General features: G+C 45.6%; 2 protein-coding genes across 2 annotated transcripts in view; one reads left to right on the top strand and one right to left on the bottom strand.

Moving 5' to 3' along the window:
- The first annotated feature begins 317 nt into the window (after window positions 1-317).
- On the top strand, window positions 318-5,065 carry LOC115020021 (insulin receptor substrate 1-like). Its single transcript, XM_029449858.1, has 6 exons — window positions 318-458; window positions 1,358-1,853; window positions 2,210-2,459; window positions 2,687-2,936; window positions 3,026-3,647; window positions 4,284-5,065. The coding sequence occupies exons 2-6, from the start codon at window positions 1,372-1,374 to the stop codon at window positions 4,684-4,686; spliced, it is 2,007 nt and encodes a 668-aa protein (XP_029305718.1). The 5' UTR covers window positions 318-458; window positions 1,358-1,371; the 3' UTR covers window positions 4,687-5,065.
- Window positions 5,066-5,383: 318 nt separating this feature from the next.
- unc80 (unc-80 homolog (C. elegans)) overlaps window positions 5,384-23,126 on the bottom strand; it is a 41,592-nt gene continuing 23,849 nt past the window's right edge. The window contains 32 exon segments of the mRNA XM_029448422.1: window positions 5,384-7,623; window positions 8,177-8,382; window positions 9,438-9,543; window positions 9,820-9,901; window positions 11,232-11,288; window positions 12,205-12,352; window positions 12,442-12,621; window positions 12,720-12,885; window positions 13,239-13,423; window positions 13,505-13,711; window positions 13,960-14,083; window positions 14,169-14,294; window positions 14,383-14,506; window positions 15,528-15,728; window positions 16,095-16,313; window positions 16,466-16,558; window positions 16,644-16,814; window positions 16,915-17,011; window positions 17,230-17,368; window positions 17,506-17,640; window positions 17,749-18,014; window positions 18,092-18,272; window positions 18,759-18,860; window positions 19,027-19,116; window positions 19,219-19,313; window positions 19,499-19,682; window positions 19,778-19,864; window positions 19,972-20,072; window positions 20,183-20,326; window positions 20,531-20,662; window positions 20,790-20,976; window positions 22,975-23,106. Of these exon segments, the coding sequence (XP_029304282.1) occupies window positions 7,123-7,623; window positions 8,177-8,382; window positions 9,438-9,543; window positions 9,820-9,901; window positions 11,232-11,288; window positions 12,205-12,352; window positions 12,442-12,621; window positions 12,720-12,885; window positions 13,239-13,423; window positions 13,505-13,711; window positions 13,960-14,083; window positions 14,169-14,294; window positions 14,383-14,506; window positions 15,528-15,728; window positions 16,095-16,313; window positions 16,466-16,558; window positions 16,644-16,814; window positions 16,915-17,011; window positions 17,230-17,368; window positions 17,506-17,640; window positions 17,749-18,014; window positions 18,092-18,272; window positions 18,759-18,860; window positions 19,027-19,116; window positions 19,219-19,313; window positions 19,499-19,682; window positions 19,778-19,864; window positions 19,972-20,072; window positions 20,183-20,326; window positions 20,531-20,662; window positions 20,790-20,976; window positions 22,975-23,106 (4,968 nt within the window). The 3' untranslated portion in view covers window positions 5,384-7,122.

Genomic DNA, 23,126 nt, shown 5'->3' with positions numbered 1-23,126 from the left:
TTTCAGTTCTTGTGTCATTGTTGGTAGGAATGCACTGTTCCAAAGGTCAAATAAAGTTGTTCGTAATGTAGTTACGCCCAGTGTTCAAGGGATTTTTTTTATTGTTCATCATCTTTTTTTTATTGTCAAATATGTTGACATTATTTTATTATTGGCACTCTTCATTGAGAAATAAAAAATAAAATAGTCAGTGTTTATATATTTGTAATTTATATAATTTTATTCATTTACATACATCAATTTTCACTTTTAGCACAGCCAGATATTTTTCTTTCTTTCCCCAGAACTTATTATTTGGGTGATTTAACCACCTTTTCTTTACTTGAGAGTTTGGTTTTACGAGGAGTTCCTGAAGGCCACACTGATTGGAACAGGTGCCCTCCGAGATTCCGCAAGCACCTCGCGGGAGCGCGCACAGCGTAGAGCGAAAACTACCAGACAGTTCAATGAGTTCTACGGTAAAGTACAGTTTAAACGATATAATCTTCTTTGTTGGGTTAAAGACAGGAATTTGACGGAAAATAAGTTTGGAAGTCGTTGTTTAACTCTTGCAGGCAGCCTAAAATTAAAAGCAGGCGACACTGTGCGTGTTTCCAGATTGTAATGTTTATACCTGTCAGCTTCAGGTGAGTTTTAATTAGGGGAAAACGCGACCTAGCTAGCAAGCTAATGTAGCTTAATGTCTATTAGCCGGTGGTTCCTGTGTCCCATATTTACCATTCATTCAGTTAATCGTTTTAAAAAAATAAAATATTTGCAAAACTTATGGTAAAACTGAAGTAGTTTGCTTATTTTATCCGAAGATAAATGCTTACTACAAAAATCTGTAATGTCTGTTTTTATTTTTATTTTATTGATAAACAGTTTACAGTAATAGTTTGTTTTCCTCAATTATTTATTATTATTCGACTATTTTTAGCACTAGAAATTAATACCTGAGTGTATTTACCTCTTTTGACTGTTATTAATCAATATATAATTTATTCTTATGTTATTTTTGGACTTTTCATGTACCAAAGTCCAAAAAAACAAGTCTCTATAGCTTTTAGACACTTGTTTTTTCAGGTCATCATTTAAAATCCTTCAGTATGATTTTAAATCCCTGTATGCTCAGAAATAAATTACAATTTATTGTGTTTGACACTTGCTTGCGAATGTGCCTTTTTATAGGATAAATTGGAGAGATAACTAAAACAACCTCAGCTAGGCCTAAAATAAAAGTATACATTTTTGTGGATATTAATATTTGTGGATCAAAGAGAGAGACAACTTAAAAATCAGTAAAATTAAAGCTAAATGGTTAAAAGTGCTACCGAATTTGGAAATGCTTCAATAGTCTTCTGTGTGCCTGGTTCAGGTCTTCAGCTTGAAATGAATGAAATTGCAGAAGGACACAGCAGGAGTGCCAACCAAGAGAGATCTCTACCTGCTTCCAGCTCCCCTCTGTCCTCTCCCAGCTCCACCCAAACATGGCTGCCAGCCGAATCACCTCTGCGGCCTTACTGTATGAATGATCCTCAAATGGAGCAGGACCAAGATTCTCGGCACCATTACGTCGAGATGCAGTCGAATTCTTCGTCTTGTTTCTATGAGGAACTCTTCTGCACCAGCCAGACCTCTAACGCCCTGGTCCCTCTGGCCGGCGCCTTCATGACCTCCTCCGGGCCGCAGAGCGATGTGGTGAAACAAGGTTACCTGGGGAAGCTGGAGCGCAACCACCGAAGATATTTTGTCCTGAGAGCAGGAAGTCACATTGGGCCGAGCCGACTCGAGTGGCACAAGAGCCAGGAGACGTTCACAGCAGTGGAGAAGTCTGCTGGTAAAGCTGCGCTGTTTGGCTCGAGAAAGCAAGGGTTGGTTTAAGTAACTTCAACCAATTAAAGGTTTTACATTAAAGGGATACTTTGGATGTTTTGAAGTGGGGTTTTTTTGAGGTACTTTTCACATAATAACAAAACAAACTAACCGATCGAGGCAGTGCTAGACCAGCATCTCCCGTATTAACGGCTTCAGTTCTCAGGGCTGTCTTGCAGCAGGGTAAAGTGGTGAAAATATTGTGTATATTATTATATAATATTGCACCCTGCCAGCTGCAGCTTACTGTTCAGCAGTGGCCATTGGATTCACTATGGTGGGAAATGGCAATCTATAAAGTAACCATAGAAACATTACAAAAATAAAATGGAATTCAATAACTCCGACTTCGCAGGGTGATTTACCTGAGGTGCTGTCTTGGTGTGAGCCGGAGTGGCAGTTCCAGGAAAGGCCACGCGGTGGCGCTGTATGCCAAGGATCAAACCATGGTACTCGTGGTGGAGGACCTGTTGCAACAAGAAGAGTGGTATCTGGCCATTAAGAAACTGATGGAGGAAGAGCGGAAGGATGACGAGCAAGGAGAAGGATTTGATGAAGACGATGATGGGTATTGCACTCTGCCCCCTGCTGCTTTCTTCAAAGAGGTCAGACCAGAGTTTTGCTGTATTTCAGACACACGAGTACTAAACACATTAATTCTAATAATCAATTCTGTCCACACCCAAAGGGTACTTGGCAAACACAGACTGCTGTTTTAATAAAGCTAAAATCAACCATAATCACAATTTTCTTTTTGAGTACTACCAGCTCTTCATTAGATATAAATATCATTGCCCGATCTTCGCCCCTGCTCCCTTCACCATCGTCTAAGGTTTGGCCCGTCACGGTGAAGCCCAGAGGTCTGGGCTGTTCCAAGTCCCTGGTGGGGGAGAGCCGTCTCTGCCTCACAGCTACGTCTCTCATCTTGGTCAGAGTGGCTGCATGCAGTGATTTGCCATCGGTTACAATACCGTTGCTGAGTGTTCGGCGCTTTGGCCACTTGGATGGTTCCTTCTTCTTGGAGCTCGGCAGGACGGCACCAAACGGTCCTGGAGAGATCTGGATGGAAGCAAGAGACCAAGGTAACTAAGAAGAAAATATGTTTTGATGTTACTCATTTCTGCCCGACCACAGGACTGTGAACTTTCCTCTTTATGTCTGCTCTGTACAGGAAACCCAGCAGTAGCCCAGCACATTCATGAGATGGTTCGTGAGACAGTAAGGGCACTACGAGCTCTTCCTGACTTCAGCCGCTCACCGACCTCCAACCACAGTCAGCTTCAAAACCTTCTGGCCTCAAAACGCTGCCGACCCAAATGCAGAGATAAGCTGGTGAATGCAAGACCGCTTGGTCCTCGTGTGGCCCTGCCCCCCAGAAACCCTGAAATCCAGACAAGTCCAACTAAATGTTACCTCGAGCCCCACAAACCAGAGCCTGAATCCACGCCGAGCTCCGCCTCACACCCTGGGCCTCATCACAGCTCCATGTCTGAGACTGGCAGCTACATGGAAATGAAGATGGACCAACATCTCCCAGTGAACAAAGGGAGGGAACACGACTGCAGAAGTACTGCCATAGCGCCAGGGGATCCCTGCGGTGCTGCAGCCTGCGGGATGGAGGGCTGGGAGTCGGGTGAGGAGCAGGGGCTGGGGTACATGATGATGTCGCCACAGGGAAGCCACAGTTCGTCTGTGCTGCTTCAGGACGACTATGTGACCATGGCGAGCCCACATAAACACAACTGGCCAGCTTACTCTTCATCCTCCTCTACCCTTCACACATCATTCAACAGGTGAGTCTAACATGGTGACAATTACCCAGTTAATTCAAACTCAACACTTCCTCTGTGTTTGTGTGTTGTCTTGATGAATTCAGTATAATGTCCATTTCCATCAGTACACTAAGAATGATGTCAGGCGACCGTAAAGCTACCGTGAATGAAACTCAACCTTTCCTCCAGAATTTACCGTTAAAAGTCTCCTTTTTATATGTAGGCTTTAAAAGAACATTAGGAAATGATTCAAATAAATGTATATCTTAGTATGGCAGTGAAGAAGCCACTCAATCCAATGTACATCTAACTAAATACATAATACATGTGTGAGTTGTTTTTGCCTATAGGTAATTCAACATCTTTTTACCTATTATTTGCTATGGCTATTATTTGAATATGGAATATGAGAGTTTACGGTAGTTGTTCAGCATTTTTATTAGTTTATTGCAGCAAAACATGCCATTTATACGTACAGCGAATATAAGAAAAAGAACACTAGGGTGTATTTGTGCCTCTTTCTTTATGCTTTTCTCCTTTCTTGTCATTTGTCCTCATGAGTTTTAGGGCTCTTTCCTCCTCGCTGTAGTTTTTGGCCACTGCTTGTGCATTGTTTGGACTTTAACTTATAAACTAAAACTTTCTGTGCTTTTCTAGCTCCACCTCTGAGAGCTGCTCTCCTCTGCACCCGTCGCATCATCAGACCAATGAGCACAGTCAGCCGCACTGGCTGGTGACCTCGGTCCAACAGTCAGAAACAGAAGCTGGCCAATCACAGATGAGCTGCTCCACTCGTGCACAGGATGATGCAAGGGGGGCGCAGACGACAGGCAAGCAGAGCCGCCTCCCAGCACAGACCGGTGCCACTTCCTCTCCTGTGAGGAGTGTTGATTGGTCTGGCATGATGACTCCATTTGTTGCAAGTGGACCAGGCTATACCAGGACAGTCCAGGCTAATCCAAACTCGAGCCGACTCAAAGCTGCATCAGTCCAATCTGTTAGAAGACACCGGCTGTCTTTGTGTCTGCCGTCTTGCCTGCAAGTTGAGGACAGCAACTGAGTCTTTGCAAGCTATTCATTGCTTTGTTTAGATCATAGTCTGAACAGGAGCTCCTTCTTTATTCTGGTGCAGCAGGTGATGTAGCTACAAGCCACAAAAAGTCAAACTTCAAGCTGATGAAAGAATAATTTATTAAGATATTTCACTGTGTGGACATGCATAGATAAACAGGGGCTTTAAAGTCTTGCATTGAATACTGTATATTTTTGAGAAAAATAAAGTTGTCTTTGTCTGTAAATGCACTTAGTGTTTGGTTTCAGTTGGCCCCTTTTTTTTGGATTAATTCACGCCTTGGGTTTTGGTCTAAAGCACGCAGCACTTGAAGATGCTCCACTGTGATTATATGAAGTAATTAAAATAATAAAGTCACATGAATGCACATTTATCCTCAGCTCTTTATTGACAACACAAAGTGCAGACAGCTCAGTGAGAGACTTTGATGCTTCAGTATTCTGGAGATGCAGTACATTGGATCCAACCCTGTAGGCAAATTGAAGTAAGTCCCAACCCCCACCAGTCCTGTGCCTGACCTTTTCTGTTTTACTATGACCTTTTCTGAAGTCATAGTATAGCATGTTCGAAAAATATCATTAATAAAGTCATAGTATAGTAATCTTTGGACCACAGCTCCAGATAATCAGACTTGTTTATCTTGCATCAGCTCTTCTTCACAATCATACACTAACAACTCAGGACATCAGCACATTTGTAATGTTTATTTAGACTCACCGACTTCTCCACAGTTAGATATGGACAGACAGCTGAAAAACATTATAAACCATTTCCATTTATTTAGATATTCCAGAAATATTCTGGTATACTGTAGCTTTATTCTCACTTTGCACAAAGAAGACATCATTTGACAGACACGTGACATTTTAAGGGGAACTCAGAATCAACACTGATGCTTCTTTGTACTTCTTTAAAGACTTGAAAAGCGTGGATGTGTAGACGTGTTTTTGCACCGTGCAAAAATGTATTTAGGTTGACAAATACAGAAGACAGGACAAGAATGCATAACAGAAACATTTCTGTCTTAAATTAGGTGGAAACGAGTAATGTGTGCTTTTATTAAGGACACATTTGTTGAATTAACTGCATTAAGACTCCCATAGAGGCTGCATCGTTTCCTCTCTATTCCCACTGCATAAGTAAACAGTACACAATCCATGTACCCAAATGACGACAATATTTTCACAAAGTGACACAGTCAAAAGAAAGAATGTTAAATACAGCAGAGAGAAGCAGCCGATGACTAAACACTCACAGTGCGTTGGTGTGAATTATGGCACATATTCATCCTGTATTATGTGATTTACAGCATCTGGTTATTGATGAAAAGGGGCAAAATCAGCATGATTTACATATAGAAATGTGTTTAAAATAAATAGGATATCTTCTCACTACTTGGCCACAGTTACGCAACTATATGATCTCCTTAAAAGTGGACATTTTGAGGAGGTATGAGGTTTTCAGCAGACACAATAAACTCTTTTTTAGACAACAGACGGACGTGCTTCTCTGTTAAGGCATGGAATGAGCTGCGAGGTAACAGAATGAGTCTCGCAACATCACAGACAACTAAACATAACCAGCACGGCAACAAGCAACGAGTCTTTTCCCCCCCCAGGAGTCATATTGTAAACTTACAAATCATATATTCTGCTGAGACACTGAGCAGCACAACACACACTGTGGAAACACAGTTAAATGGGATATATATATTTGACATTATGATTATAATCTTAATACTTTTCCAGGAAAAACATCACTTATTTCCTCCACATAAAATCTTTAAAATACATATACTGTATTATATATTTACTGTATATCACCTGCTTCATAGAATAAAACTTCAATTTATATAGATCTCAGCAATATAGAAAATCAAATCTACAGTATAAGAAGCATATTTAGTTAAATATCAATCTTTAAATATTTTATAATTGAGTATTCATGTAAAATAAAATGAAAAATAAATCTTTAATCTCGGGGTAGAACAGACCTAAGCCCCCAGCATGAGTTCTGTAATGAAGGAGTGATAATAAGGTAGATTGCTGCTAAAATATACATTCGCCCCTCAGGGTGCGTCGCCAACAGAACACACGCAGTACAGTAATGACTCTCATGTTGATATCCAACATTTAAAATATACAATAAGAGACCTACAGAGAGAGGAGGGAAGGGGGGAGAAGTATTGTTTAGCTGCGGGGAGAACAGGACGGGCTTCAGACGGAATAGAAATCGACACACTTGAGGCAGGGGGGGGGGTTCTTCCTTTTCTTACCAAGTACTTTTGAGATTGTCAGTCAATAAAATGGAAATGTTCTGGTTTTGAATCGTATGCAGCTCAGCCTCCCTGTTATCCGTACCCTGCACGTACTTTTATGGCATTTGGCGGCAGATAGAAAAATACACTCCAGCCGTGACCCTCTGTCAAACGTGGGACTCATCCAGGTCCAGGTCGACGGGGGAGAGGGGCAGGGGCAGCCGGCGGGGTGAGCGGCGGCGCGAGGGAGGGGACAGCAGCGGGGTGAGGAGCGGGTTCTCGGTGCCGCCGTCCTCGCTGAGATGCAGCAGGGTGTCGCTGCGCGGCAGGAGGAAGGTCGTGTCGTCGTCCCCGGGGCTTTGTCGGATCCTGGGCGGCCCCGGCGGTGGCGGAGGTAGGAGAGGGGCCGGCGGCAGCGGTGGAGGCGGCGGGGGGCCCGGTGCCGGCGCCGAGCCCAGCACCGGGCGCGGTGGAGGGAGAGGAGAGGAGGTGCGGGACAAGGGGAGAGGGGAGCAGGTTCGGGAGAGGGAAAGCGGGGAGCAGGTTCGGGATGGAGGCGTCGGGGTGGAGGGACGGGAGAAGGAGGGGGGAGGGGAGAGGCTGCTGCGGAGGCCCCACTGCTCTCTTTTCTCCTTGCTGCTTATGGCGGGAAGGACCTGAGGAGAATACTGTCATGTTGTTTTTAACTCAGACGCTCAAATACTCACTCAGGCTTTTATTAGCAACCCTTCAGACTAGTGAGACCCCCCCTCTATAAGAAAACTACGGTTAGTTCAGAGTCTTAACTAAAACAAGCTGCTGAAGACTTTCTGGCTCCCTGTTCCCATTACAATACATTTTGTATTTAGTTTTGGCCCCCATACATCTTTATCTTATGTTCCACTCAGATCACTGAGGTCCTTCACTGCTTTTCTTTTTCCATATATAAGAGTGGAAATATAAACTGCTGCAATTAAAAACAAATGACCTGCAGTAGGAATACAATATTTACTGATAATGATCTGAGCTTCAAAATGTTTTTAATTATTTTACGTTCTTTTAATATCAGTTATGCTACAGTATATATATTTCCTTATCCGTGTGATTATTTATTTAATCAATGTGTTTGTTATTTATTTTCTTTAGGTCTAAGTTAATAGCTTATTAAATTAATAGCTGCAGGGTTTCAAGCAGGTAATTCCCTCCCCAGGCCCGCTGCAGACCTCGCTCTGCTGGTCCTACCTGTGTGCTCGCAGGGCCGTGCAGGTCGGCGGTCGCCATGGCTGAGGAGACAGATGGCACTTCCAGTGTCGGGGACTTTGTGAGGGCAGGACTGGCCTTCCTGCCCTCAGCTGGAGGCTCCGTAGTGCTGGGAGTCGGGGGCTTGTTGCCCCCCTGCTGGCCTTGGTTCTCTGTAAAGGTCACTGACCTCTTTTGGTCTCCATGCGCTGTGGGCACACATGCAGGCGTGCGTAAAAACAGAGACAACAGCGGCAGCTAGCGACTCGCTATCAGAGACATCAGCACCATCGAAAAGAGTGGACGCAGGGATTGGACGGGGGGGGGGGGGGGGGGGGGTAGGTTAGGCAGAGACTGGGAAAGGATGCAAGACAGACATGCAGAGCGCCCTATCGGGGGAGGTAGCAGATACAGGGGGCGGGCCGTTGCAGGGTGGAGAGGAAGGGTTAAGGGTTGTGTCTCACCTTCACAGTCCAACAAAGTTTCTTTATTTCAAAACAAAAAGGCATGAGACAGAACAGAGTGAGAAGAGTCAGTCTGGTGACAGGTGGTTCAACAAACAGCATTGGAACAAAGACAAAGGGTTGTGAATATGGAGGATGGATCAGTTCAAGTCAGCACACAGACATTAAACATAGTATTTTGTAATGGGGGAATTATCAGCTTGATTCGGCGGTGTGTTGATCTGAAGCGTAGCTCTGGCTGCGAGCTTTAGTTTAGTTTAGTTAAATATCTTTTTAAATATATTCATTTTTACTTTGTTTTGATTGGGGCCAGGTATAATGTGTCTGACATATGTTACTACATATAAATACAGAATACAAGGATGGAGAAATGTATAGAAATAGCCATAATGTTTAATCTCCGCGCTACTTTAGTGTCCGACCTTAAGCAATGGCGGAATATCGCCATCTCCTGTAATGTGAAGACTGTTCAATATCAGTGGTTCAATGTAACGAGTGTTGACGGATATTCATGCTGTCATCTTTTCAGATATTACAGCTGAAAAAACAAAAACAGAAATTAATTGACGTGCATTTGTATTATTTTTCTTTTGTTTAAACCAGGGAATATCATTTCAGTTAAAGTTTTTCTTAAAGGGTATAGTTTTTATTTAGTCTGAGTTTACTAACACAACACAACACACAACACACACACACACACACACACACACACACACACTCACACACACACACACACACACACACACACACACACACACACACACACACACACACACACACACACACACACACGCTGTTACCCAGTGGTTTGTTCTTGGGCTGGATGCTCCTGCGGGTTGTGGAAAGTCTCGCTCCGGTTCGACTGCGTGGTTCATTCTTTGGAATGGACAGCAGGGGGCGCCGCAGCTGCAGGACAGTCACAGTTAAAGCCAATCCAGTGGAGAGCGTCAGTTGGGATTTCCATTCATGCATTTTAATGCAAACTTTTAATGCAATTTTACAAATGTTTTTCTTTATTTCTGTGTATACAACATTTTCATAATGCAATATTTATTTCATATTTTAATTAAATCATATTTCCAGTTTTCTCCTCCCTTTTCTGGAAACACATTCTGGATTAACTAACTTATTTCGTACTGCCCTTGTAGTTTGCATAATTTCATCAAGAGTTGACGTCCACACCTGTCTGAGGCCTCTCTTTCTTCCCAACGGAGGCTGCAGCAGAAGGTTCTGCTGGCCCGGCTCACTCTGCACACTGGCGACCCTGGTGCAGTCAACACACAAATACATACACACACACACACACACACACACACACACACACACACACACACACACACACAAGACACAGAAATACATCACCATGAAGGGCTGAACAGGCCACCGCATCCTCAGCTGTGCTCGCCTACTGATCCTCTTAGACCACAGTAAGATATTGCTGCTATTCTACTCACTCACTACACGCCACACACGGTATGTTACAAGACACCCAATCACAGTGCTGCCATGATTTATACACTGAGAACACAAAAAGGGATAGTAGGGGCTGGAGCAGCAACGCTTGACTAAAGAAACTTATGGGAGGTGTCACTTTGTTCTCCCTTCATGCATTTTAAATCCCCCCTGATTCCACTATGAAATCGTACGAAGTCCGAGAGCGGCCGTGCGTGCAACATTTCGTTTTTTAAGAGCCGTTATCTCGAAAAATCAAAAAAGCTGTTTCCTTTTATTATTTATTATGTTTATCATACTCGTTTTAGAATTCTCCGTAACTATCCCGGTCTCGAGGAACCTCGTGTTGAGAGATCCGCCTTCTGTTTGCTCGAGAATCAACATCAATTGACCCGTTTCCATGAGAAACAAACAGTTGTCTTGAGATAAGAAAAGAATGAACTTGTAAAATCTCGAGATAACGGCATAAAACAAAAAGAAATAAATTGCAAGCAAGGTTGTTCTCGGTTTCCGTAAACTAAAAGCTCGATCAGATTTCTTCTCAGAAGTGAAATTGGAGACAAACCTGGAGAAAGAAAAACAACAAAAGTGTCGTGTGTTGTATTACGGTTGCCACCCCAGTTCCCCCTTGCCCCTACAGATTGGTGTCCGGAGTAGGACGCCCAATTTGATCAGCGAGAAGCCTGATAGACACGGAAACAGTATGAAACACCATGGCACCGATGGGAGAGTGGCTGACTTTAGTGATGGCACATTCACTGTAAAGACCGACAGCTAACAGAAGAGAAACAGAGGCAGAGCTCCCTGGCCCTTTTTTTTTTTAGGGGGTAGGGGCCCGGTTAGGACAGCACAGCAGATGAGCCGAGAAGATGAGGGTCAGTGTGGAGCTCAAAAGGAAGTGGAGGAGTGGGGGGGGGGGGGACAGAGACAAGGCACACTGGACCCACACAGAAAGAGAGAGAGATAGGTAAGTGGAGGAAGAGGGGAGGTGTGGCGGGCCAGGGTGATTTGATTGGATGTGGATGAGTGATCAACGGCGAGGCGGCCAATAGAGGAGGCCGTCCCGATGCGATGCCCCTCCCACTGGCGGACAGATGCAAGAACGCACCAACGGGACACACACAGAGAGAGGGCCACTGTACCTAGAGAGGTTACCCTCCTGCAGAAGGCCCTGGGACTCATCTAGCACATTGGGTTCACTGTAAAAAGGGGGGCGAAGGGGGAGAACGGGAGTTTAGGGAGTGTAGTCGAGATCCATCACCACCCTGAGCCCAGAGAGGCAGAGGGGCGGGAAGCCAGGGCTCTGACCATAACAAAGCTTTTTTTTTTTTTTTACATTCTTACCAAGATACAGAGTCTTAGCTACTTCACAATGCTGCTCTGAGACTGTTGGACACAAACAGTATAAATCAACAGAGATATACACAGAAAAGATGGCTGTGGTTGTGGGATATGACCGCTTGATCCTTTGCAAAAGATTAATTCCACACTGTGAATAAACGAGCCGGGATTTGAGCCGCACGTGGACGCTTTCTCGAAGGCGGTTCTGGAAACAGAAATAACGTCACTGGTTTGATCCACCAGAGTGAACGGGAAATAAAGTAACAACCAGGGCTGTGACGATATCAGATTATCGTGGCCAAAAGAGAAACAAGTCAAATAATAATGTAGTCAGTGAAAACGTAAAATGATCATGTCTGCATGTCTGGGTTATATCTGAACAGAAGAACACTTTTCTTTATTGGCTCCACTTGAGGTTTCACACAGTGAGATTATTCCTGTCTGCACACCAGCGCACCTCTCTGTCCCGTATCGACCTGCAACCGCACGACAAATAACGAAGAAGAGATCCTGCAGGGTCAGGGTTGATGTGTTTTTATCTTCCTCAGTTGACTTGAACGTTGTATTTGAGATGAACAAAGTGCTCTGAGACAGTGTGCAGGATCTTTTCTTCTTAGATGTGTTTTATATGTATGTTTATACTAGTGCATTCAGCTGTGCACATACCCAACACTCTCCCGTCTAGAACACAAAGTGCACTTGAAGTAAAGTTAACTGTTGCTTGTACTCGCGTGTCTCACTGTGTGCATGCATGCGTGTGCTGTTGGATATCACCTGTGGCTGGGCAGCAGGGTGGTGCGGGGCACCTCGGGCTGCGAGGCCGCTGAGCCGGTGGCGTGGCTCGAGAAACGACGCTGCGTTATCACCCTCGGCAAGAAGGCTTCGTGCTCGCTCACCACACTGGGGATGCTGATGGAGTCATCTGGACGGGGAGAAGGATGGAGGGCAGTTAGTTCAGTTGGAACTTCTACAAATGTCCGATGAGACAAGAGGATAAAGAATGTTTCTGACTCTCTTCATCGTCCTCGTCCGTGCGGCTGAGTGTGTCTTGGGAGGGTTGGCGTGACGGTTGGCTGTCCTGCTCCCAAACTGTGCCGGTGCCCGTGTTAGAGCGCGACATTGTGGCCAAACTGAGGCGATATGCTGACGTAGAGGTGCCCACTGTGCTGATGGACGTCTTGCCCTGGTAAGCTGTCGGCAAACACACAGGCTTAAATGTAAGATGACAAAACGAGAAATCATCTGAGACTTCTGCTACTTAAAAGAAATCAAGAAATGTTGTGTCTGACCGGAGCCGCTGTGCACAGCCTCCTTGAGGATCTTGAGTTCATTGTTGAACTCTGCAAAGAGGGAGCTCTTGCAGAGAGGTCGCGGGATGAATCGGCGCTCCAGCTGGTCAGCGATGTGGTGACGCGCCGTTATCTCCTCCTGGGAGTCAGCAGGCTGCGTCAACAACTAGGCCGACATGAACATGGACCAGTAAGAAAGGCAAACAGGCAAATAGTACACAAGTGCAAACACAGTCATCGTGGGACTTTCAGCTTTCCGACGGTCCGTGAACACATCATTTATGACCAAAGCTTAACGTAGTGAAATTGCATCAAAATAGTAATGTAAATAGTTCAATATGTATAGCATGTGGATCATTGTTTATGATTTATGGCATTATAGCTGTGTTATACTGCACAAATGTTTGAGTTCCACCTACTTGCAGACAGGATTGTGCTGTTTCCATAGAGGTGCAGGACTTATATAGTGCAGTGGAAAACGGATTCAGAGGGTTGAAGTGAATGAACCTGGTTCTTTACCTTGCACTGGATGAAGGGTCTCAGCAGGACAAAGATGGGGATTCGGGTTCGTACAATGAAGTCGATGAAGTCCCAGAAGGCCAAGCCGCCCACCTTTCTCAGAGCCATCTCTTTCACCTGCAGGCTGAGCCGGTACCACTGGTTTCCCAGCGAGCGCTCAAAGCAAACCAACACCACCTTCAGAGCTGCAGAGGGAAAGGAGGGCAGAGGATGAGAAGGGAAAGGAGCAAGAGACGCTACAAACTGCTGTCACTTCTCCTTCATACCCAGATATGCAGCCTGGCTGGTGGACTCTGCTAGTCCCTCTCTGCGCAGATCCTTCCCCGTGTCGCCCGGGGTGGAGCAGTGAGCCGGGGAAGCGTCCAGCATGAAGTTCTTGGTGCGGGAGGTGGAGATGATGCGGGGGGGCAGGAGGATATTGATGACCGTCTGGAGGAGCAGGAAGATCTCAGGCGGCTCCAGGTGGGGGCTATCTGCAAATGGGAAACAGGCGTGTGCAATTGTATTCATGTTTTTATTGTCTGTAACTAGAAATGCAATAACAGCGAGTTGCAAACTAACAACATTCACTGAGGGGACGCAAAAGAAAGGTCAAATTGCACTCGGCTGCAAACCTCTAAGGTCGTGTTTGTGCTGTAACATCATTACCGCAATATGAATACAATTACATTTTATACATAACTTCAAATGGCACCTTAGAAACAACTGACGAGCTGTTTACCTTTGCTTCCAGAGCCCACAGTGAGCACAAAGGGGATGAGCAGGTTGAGCAGCATCCCCTCTCGCCTCTCCTGATTGGTGAAAGGTGAGATCACGTGGCTGAGAGGAAAGTCCTCCTTCAAGGCCTGGGATGGGGGGGGAGGGGGGGGATAATTAGTTGCCGATGAATGAATGTCCGTTATAGAATCATACGAGTCAAACTGAAGCTACCTGGATCTGCAGAGCAACCAGTCGCACCACTGCGGTGCTGAAGGGCAGCGGAGGGGAGAGGTAGGGGCTGAGGTGGAGAAGAGGAAGCCCGTCTGCCACGCTGGAGGGACCAACCACACCCATCACCTGAGAACACGCAGGAACGAATGCCAACTTTCAAAACATTGCACAGAAGGATTTGTGCAGTCTCGTGCAGTCTGTGCGTCTGCCGTACCAGGTTGACGCAGACGTTGATCAGCGAGCGAAGGTGCGGGAGGAAGGAGATGATTGGCTGTCGCTGCAGGGTCAGGCAGATCCCCTCGATCAGGTTGCTGGCAGCCTCCCACTCCACCTGTCTCCTGGAGAACACCCACCCATACAACACCACCCCGCACCCAAATAAAAGCATATTTTTATGAATTTAAAAATAGACCGAAACACAAACGCCACATGTGGGATGAATTCATTTCTATCATTTGAATGCGGCATGAGCGTTCAACATTACACGTATCAAATGTACAGAAATCTTTAAAGCATAGGGGACCATCATACACGGTGGTGAAACACTTACCCTTCTAATAACATTTCCCCGCCACACAATCATCACCTTCATGAATGTAGTAAAGACCATGGTGACAACACGTATTGCAAAGCTCACAAACATAGCCAGCTGAACACTGCAGCGACAGATCCTGGCGTGGAGCACACACCTGTGACTGAGCTCCCTCTGAGCCAGCGCTGCTCAGCCTGATGTCAGGGAAGAGGACGCAGGTGGGATTTGTCTTCGTGTTACGGCTGGATGTGTAGTTATAGTCAAGCACCTTCATATGTAGTCGACCGTCCCTCCTTCTTAACTCTACGCAGTATTACAGCGTTAAACATATAGATATTAACATATTAAATTGTATTTGTTTAAAGGCCACATGTGGTAACAAGTGAGATGTATTGTTTTTAAAGGTCTAAGTGCTTAATAAGCTGTGCAAATGTGTCATTAATGATTCATTCATGCAGTTGAATCTGCGATAATTTGTCTGAAAATGTAAATCTGCATCGTCTTTCATGACACAAGACTCGACCCCTGGCTGAGAGGGACCACTGCCGGCGATCCATCGTTGGTACACACATCGTCACGCAACCACGTATGCATATAATTCCTCTCGCACAGGCACGGCCACAAGTACCCGCACGAAACACACGCCACAGCAGCACTTACGGTACAGCAGCCACGAAGGCAGCGCGACAGAGGACAGTGCCAAGAAGCCGTCTATCTACTGTACACACCACGGCACCGTCACAGCACGATACACTCACAGGGAGACGGAGAAAGAAGAGGGATTGTATTCAACAGACCTGGTGCATAATGCCTGTGGGCGAGCGCACCTGAGCGTAGGCATCTTGTGGATCTTGTTGAACATGCGGTCCAGCCTCTTGAGGATGAGGATGAGGGCGGGGCGGACGGCCTCCGACGACCAGTCGGTGATGGGCAGCATCTCCATGATGTAGCGCCGCAGCCCTCGGCTCTCCATGGTCAGGGTGTCGTAGGGCGCCAGCTTCAGGAGCGCGTGGGCGATCTCCGCCAGCCTGGGGAACACACACACACCTTCAGTGCAACTTCATAATACTACAGAATGAATAACCTAAGACACAGTATGTGCCTAATGAACATCAGAATGCTAAGGATGTCAATGTGTTGATATTTACTGTTTTATTGGCTCACTTGATATGAAAATGTTCCTCAATCAAGTAAAATTGCACATAAAAAGTAATATAAAAATCATTCTGAAGAGTTACTGTTCTATTTCAGAGCAGGCACCGCGTCAGTTTAAAATCCAGACGAAGGAGTCACACTCTGCTGTCCTCCTTTGAGCAACTTGTAGGAAAAGAACAAAGGCCTCACACATCAATAAATCTGCTGCTTTTAAGTCGGTCATGAGTAAATCTCGTCACCTCATGTGGGACTTGATGTCCAGCAGCTCCAGCGCTGTGACTCGCGGCTCGCCGGCGACGTTCTGCAGGATCTTGAGTCGTGGCCCGCAGTGCTTGTAAAACTCGGTGCAGATGTTTAATAGGGACTCCCGGGGCCGGCGGAACTCCTCCCTGGCGATGCGCTCGTCCAGCTCCTCCCTCGGCATGCCCTGGCCCTCCTCCAACAGGTGGAGGTTGTCCCTGGGCACAAACAGGAGCTCAGTCTCTCTCGCACAAGGTGAGTGAAATCATCTCCTAATCTTTAACATACGTATACCGTTAGATTTCAAAACCACATCTGCCTGTGAATGTCATAACAATGCATTTTGAAAAGACAATGGACCACTCCTGACCTGGTGTTGACCCCTCCTGACATGGCGTGGTTAGCTGCGGTGCCTCCCTTATGGCCCTGATCACAGCGGGACAGCTGGGGCGCCGTCATGGGCCTGTGGACGAGGTGAGATTAAAATGACGAGGAGTGTAAGCATCTAAAAAGGACCTCACACTTGGTTGCACGGGGGAGAGTCGGACCTTGTGAGGGTCTCTGAGCTGTAGAGGAGGGCCTGCAGGGATGTGGCCAGAGCAGCGATGGCGGCGATCTCATCCCTGGCAGCCGAGACCGACTCCATTGTAACCGTGTTGCTCTTCAGCTTCTGGAGGTGGCAGGGGACCAGGGCCTCCAGCACCATCAGCATCTGGAGACTGGAGAGATACATGCAGAACATTGCTGTTGCTGTAGAAAAGACAAAGAGGCGAGCAGGGAAGGAGAATCCTTAACGCCTCTTGGATATGTGTTCCATACCTCCGGAAGGATTCAGGGGCGTAGGCAACCACGGTGACGCACAGCTTGATGGCCTCGCTGATGGAAAAGGCCAAGTCCTCATTACCGTAGCAGAAATCTGCAACGACAGAGTACATACAGAGATAATACAGGTGAGTAGTAATATATACCATGACACTTCCCCAGGTGATTACATTAAAACAATTATCTAATGCTAACCTTTAGGGAATTTAGGAGAAATCTACAGACGCTATTAGACAAAGTCAAATAAAATGTGCCTGTAGTGTGCAGCCTTAATAAAAGCCCCACAATATGTGTGTGAAGGTGACGGTTTACCGAGAGAGCGTAGAGGTTTCTCAGCCTTAACCAGCTCCAGAGCATCCAGGGCGTCCTTGGTCTCACCCTCCAGAGAGACCAGCAGGTCAAACAGACACTGAGCTGACACGCCTTTCGACAGACCCGTACTGGTGCTGGTCTGGGAGACAGAGAAGTTCACACATTTCAGGCGTCCAGTAATACAAAGGTAAGTATTCAGGAACAAAAAATAACTTTAAATAATTTGAATAATTTGAATCAATCGTGAATTTGAAAGCGTGTGCTCAGTAGACTTACTGTGAATTCCAGCAGCGGCGCCACACTGGCAAACAGCTGCAGGATGAAGGGTTTGCGGTGGAGGATGTAGAACTGCTGGCAGCAGAACTCGATGCCTTGCCTCAGTAAAGGGTCGCTCTCGTAGTCAGCATAGGCCTGTGACAACGATAACGAGAGGACGCGTTCAGGGGAAGGTAGGTAATCACATTCCTAGGCTGAAAACTAAAAACTAAAATCTTTAATTCAGTACGCATGGATCCGTACCTGCAGCATGGTTGGCAGGATCCACTGGTAGCCGCTGAGGGAGAAGAGATGGTTGAAGTGGACGGCGGTGTTGATGGCAGTGGCGGTGTACTGCCTGAGGAGGGCGCTGTCCTCCGGGTGCAGCAGCAGAGCCCCGTTGAAGACGTTGAGGAACAGCATCATCTCGTCGCCCCACGGGTACTCACTGGGCATGCCCAGAAACATCTCCTCCAGCAGCTTGATCCACAGCACCTTGTGGAGGGTGTCCAATCCAAACAGCTCCTTACCTGGGATACAATGCTTTTTTAAAATATATATACTATAACACATTTATATTCAAGTATACAGTTGGAGTCTGTCTCACCTTGTGGCTCGTTGACCAGCGAGAATTCTGCATCGATGGCGGTGCGTGGGAAGGACGGCAGGCGGAGGAGGTCTTCCTGCAGCAGGGAGACGTGCGACTGCTTGTGCACAGCCGGCATGTGTTGTGTGAGGGAGATGAGGAAGAGGACTCGACCAACTTCCTCTAGCTTACGGGAAAACACCTGGAAGGGAAACAGAGGGGGGGGGGGGGGGGGGGAAGCAAACATTTTCACCATGTTTTAGTTCAGTTTAGTTCGGTCGTTATACATTTATACAACTCATATAAAACAATATAAATAAACAATAATAAGGGATAAACCAAAGCAAACGTATACTGAGCACAAATGTGCAGGCAGAACATGAGCTTTAGGGCTGAAACTAACGATTATTTTCATTATCGATTAATCGCTTGGTCTCTAAAATGTCAAAAAGTAGAGAGAAATGTCCATCTCAGTTCCTCAAAGTCAAATCAATCAATAATCAGCTCAGTCTACACACGTTAACTCTTTACTTCTGTAACATAAACATTGGATTTGTGATTGTACTTGTTGGATGTCTTTTATTTCGTGCAATAAGACAAAGCGCTCCGACATTATCGTCTCCACACGCTTTACATGTGCTTTTTAATTAATGCGCGTTTTCTATTTCTCATTAGAAATCGTCCAAACCTGTTTCTGGATAAGCTCCTGTCCTTTCTCAGGCAGCATGTGGACCAGGTTGAGCTGGGGAGAGACTGATCTCCGGAAGGGGTAGATGTCTCTCACATATGTCTGGAGGAGGTCAAACAGAAAATAATCTTATTGGCGAGTCGACAGAAAATGTTCAAAATATTGGCAGAAAAACCCAAAAAGAGCTTGTTGTGTGTCACGATGATCACACTTCAGCATTTATCTTCGAGCACTACTTCACCGAGATACACCTAATGTATTAATCCACCTTGCTGTAATGGATGAGGTTCCATCGTTTGTCCATGAGGAAGTAGTGTGCCGATCTGGCCTCTGGAATGTTGAAGAATTCAAGGCACTCCTGGTGCAGAGGGAGAAAAGGTTTGTAAGTTTAATTCAGTCACATTAATATTTAGCGTATTGAGTGTATTGACTCAGAGTCCTCCATCACCGGTGTCTTTACCTTGAGCAGAGCTTCAAACTGAGTGTCTTCATGGACCGGGAGCTGTGTTGGGATGTCACACTCGTTCTGCCCGTGTACCACCAGTGTTTTGGTTCCTGCATCAACAATACACAAGAAACACGGGCCGCTACTTTGATTAAATTACAGATTTCTCTACGTTTAACAGTTTTTAGAAACATTTTAATGCGTAAATGTTACATATTATACTTTATGTCATCGGTGTCCCTTGTAAATGAGATCTGGAGTCTCAATGGGATCCTAAATGAATCAGTCAGTTCACCTGGCATGGACGCGGTGACCAGCAGTTTGACCTCACACTGCTCCTTCTTCATGGTCTGCTTGAGGTCCTTGAAGAAGAGCCCCTCCACGTAGCCGACGACCTCCCACAGGAAGGTCAACGTGGCCGAGATGGCGTCCATTCCCCACTCACACGGAGTCCGCACAAAGTACATTATCAGCCCCACCTGGGAGGGGGAGGGAGATGGGGAGAGAATTGATGGTTAACTGAGAGTTTAAAGCGTCCGGTGAGATGTAAATAAAGTTTTATGTGCAGCTTCACCAGGTAGTTGAAGAGGATGTGAGAGGTCTGGGCCGGCAGATCTCCGATGTTGAGCAGGAGCTTCCTGAGCATGTACATCAGCTCATCCTGGTATAACAACACACAGAATGCAAGTCATGTCCACATTTTACATTCTTAGCCTCCAGCTTGTGCACGTGGCATCGGTGTAGCTTCACTTCCGTTTGCTCCCCTACCTGTCGGTTGCTCACTGTTAGTTTCTCCAGGAAGTGGCGGAGAACCAGGGCCGGATCTTCAATCAGGCAGTTCCAGAGGATTTGTTGGGCGACAGCACTCACTGAAGACACGTTGAAGGAAACGTTTGTACTGACGAATACAGCGTGCGACTAAACACCGCGATCACGTGACACGTCTTCTATTTCAACCTTGAAATCTAAAGATACCTACCGGCCACTCCATCCTCTCGGACCTCCCCGTCCTCCATGAGGTGCACTATGGGTAGGACTGCGGCGCAAATGCATGCTGGGAAGACGGCTTGGGGCGGCTGTAGCATGTGGTGGGTCGGAGTGTGTTCTGTTGTGTTCTCTTCATCTGGCAAGAAAAACATTAAGAGAGATGAGCTCAAGCGTTATTTATAGTAAGCATGTGAAAATATTAATTATGAATATTGTTTCACACATAAAAAGTAAAAAATAAAATCGTAGGAATGTGACACTCTTTGCAGATACAAGTCAGCGTAGTCAAAGTCGGACATTTTACGGAACGGAAACACTTTTATTGATGTTATTTTCATACCTTCAGCACTGGCCACGGAGCGGACCGACCACACAGAGCCCCGACGGAAGGAGTAGTTCCTGTGCGAGTTGCTGGAGGCGCAGGACGGGCTGACGGACAGGCGGCGTGATGCCAGGTTCACCACTTCTTCTGCTGGCGGGATCAATGCCCAACATGACGAGTACAGACACAGGAGAAACAACATGCTATAAGGACACAGAGCTGTGTAACTTCTGGATTTCTGCGGAACATTATATGCGCGTGCGCCTGCCAGCCCCACCTTCTTCCTCCTGCTCGGGCGGGGGGCTGCACGTGGGCTCGTAGCAGGCCTCCTGAGCCACGGGGATGGCCGTGATGATGCTGGCCTCGCGGCCCAGACGCCGCTTCTCCTCCTCCTGCTGCAGGTTCTTCAGGATGTGCTCGGCCCGCTGGTGGGAACGCGACACCGCCCGCGCTGAGAAGGATTTCTGGAAAGGGTGGCATGGAGGGTGGCGTTGGATCAAACAGCACAGAGGCAGAGCAGCGGGTGCAGACATAGGTTTCAGAATGAGGCAGTGCACAAATTAAGACACAAATTGACAGTTTAAATCTCTCAGGGACGTGTGTGCACAGCTATTCTAGGCTCACGGTTACATCTGAGGAGCATTTTGTAATGTAAAATGACCGGACAACACATTAATACAGTAACTCTCCTCCAGCACATTGATGTCATGCTCTAACGCTATCCTGAGCATCACGAAGAGCACTGTTGAAGTATTGAATAGGAACAAATTTTCAATCATGACAAATTGTGACACAAATAAATGTATTCAGACTGGAATTTGGAGAATTTACTGTATCTTGTGTACAGTAAATGCCTAACAGCATTCGCACGAGTGCTCATACACATACATATCCAAATAGGCTGAACGCATGATATGAGAAACATACACGGCAAAGTCATTCTCATCCAATGACCATGCATCAACAGCACAACACACACAAAATGTCTGAATGTCCGATGCATGCTGTTATTATTAGTAGTATTTTTTTTTTTTTCTTACAATCAGAGCAAGAGCTCGAACTCTTCTTTTGAGAGTGGCGTGTATCACTCATCAAGATGCAATTATCTGAAATGACCCATGAAACTACCCCAGCTTCTGATCCATGATGAAAACCTACAGCTCTTAATGGGCTAAAAGAAAAACACTTAATGGAGAAGAATTTCCCTCCTGTCAATAATGATCTGAGGTAACAAGATGCATCAGCACAAACATCCGGACAGAAATACCAACTTACTATGGTATGGACTGACTGAATTAATGTGGAGTACTAAAAACAAAGACAGTCGGTAGATAAATTATAGAACAGGTGCTCGCAGGTCGTCATCAAAATCTATTCAACATATTTTGATAAAATCATGCTTTTTAACAAAAAAACAAACAAAGACATGAAAGTAAAAGGAAACACCAATAAATCTCTCTTCACTACTTTAAATAAGACTTAGAAATGTGTTACATATAATATTGTTTCTGGAATTGGTAGATTTCTTGGTGCGGTTGTCCACATTGCACTCGCATGGCAATAACAAACGTATATTAAAGCATGTATGTGCCGTTTGTACGTTGTGCGGTTAAGATTCCCCCTATTAAACACTATGTTTCTGTTTTACAGGCGATTTAAAGGGTCAGTTCACCTAAATTATGAAAATGATCTCACTTAACTTAAAAGGTGGGCTTAACTTACGCACTTTGAGTTAAATGCTAACGTCATTGCTTTCACAAAAACTGAGGTTTCCATCCAAATGCATCGCAAATCTTAACAGAATTCTGCGATATTTCAACATTTCTTCAGAATTTTCAGCGTTTCCACTCAGGAATGAAGATGCTGATCAGGCATAATGTTTACCATGTTCACCTTCTGGGTTTAGAATGTTATGTCTAACGCACTAATGTATTTCTGATGCTGCTGGGAAAGTCATTCATAAACCTGAAGTATCCATTATCAGGTCAAATGTTTTGACCATGTAATAGTCAACCTTATGGTTATGCACCGCAACACAGGCAGTAGGATTCATCTTCTGGAAACCATCAATGTCTGTGCAAAATTTCACATCAATTTCAAAATTTGCGTGACTAAAAATAAACGATGTGTCCCGAATACTCCTGGACAAAATAAATCTAATCTATTTGCATGGTTCGATATCTTCATAGTAATAAAATGTGTGTTTTTTTTTTGGGTGAACAGACCCTTTAATTTACAGTGAATCTAAAGCTACCCGACCCAGGTCAGTTTGTTTGTGACGTCACATCCACTGGTGCATTTTAAAGTCAGTATGATCGACGTAAAATGTATTTACTGCGTATTAAAAGTGATTCAATAGTAAGTGCGTACATTTAAATACCGCTACTACTCAAAAAATAAAATGTTATAGCAATTTTTGAAAGTGTTTTGAGATATGCACTTGAACAGGGGCTCGGACTTACAGACTGGTCTTCATTGATCGGGTCCTGGACGCTGCCTGTGTTCTGCGGCACCCAGGGGGGGTCGAATATGGGGACACAGGGCATGCCCAGTATAGGAGATGGCAGAGTGAAGTTGATGCTGGGGGGAGGGATCTGAAACAAAAGATAAATAT

This window comes from Cottoperca gobio, chromosome 2 (assembly GCF_900634415.1).
Source record: "Cottoperca gobio chromosome 2, fCotGob3.1, whole genome shotgun sequence".
Taxonomy (NCBI): Eukaryota; Metazoa; Chordata; class Actinopteri; order Perciformes; family Bovichtidae; genus Cottoperca; species Cottoperca gobio.
The sequence above is the reverse complement of the archived record's forward strand: the minus strand, read 5'-3'. Positions and strand labels throughout refer to the sequence as shown.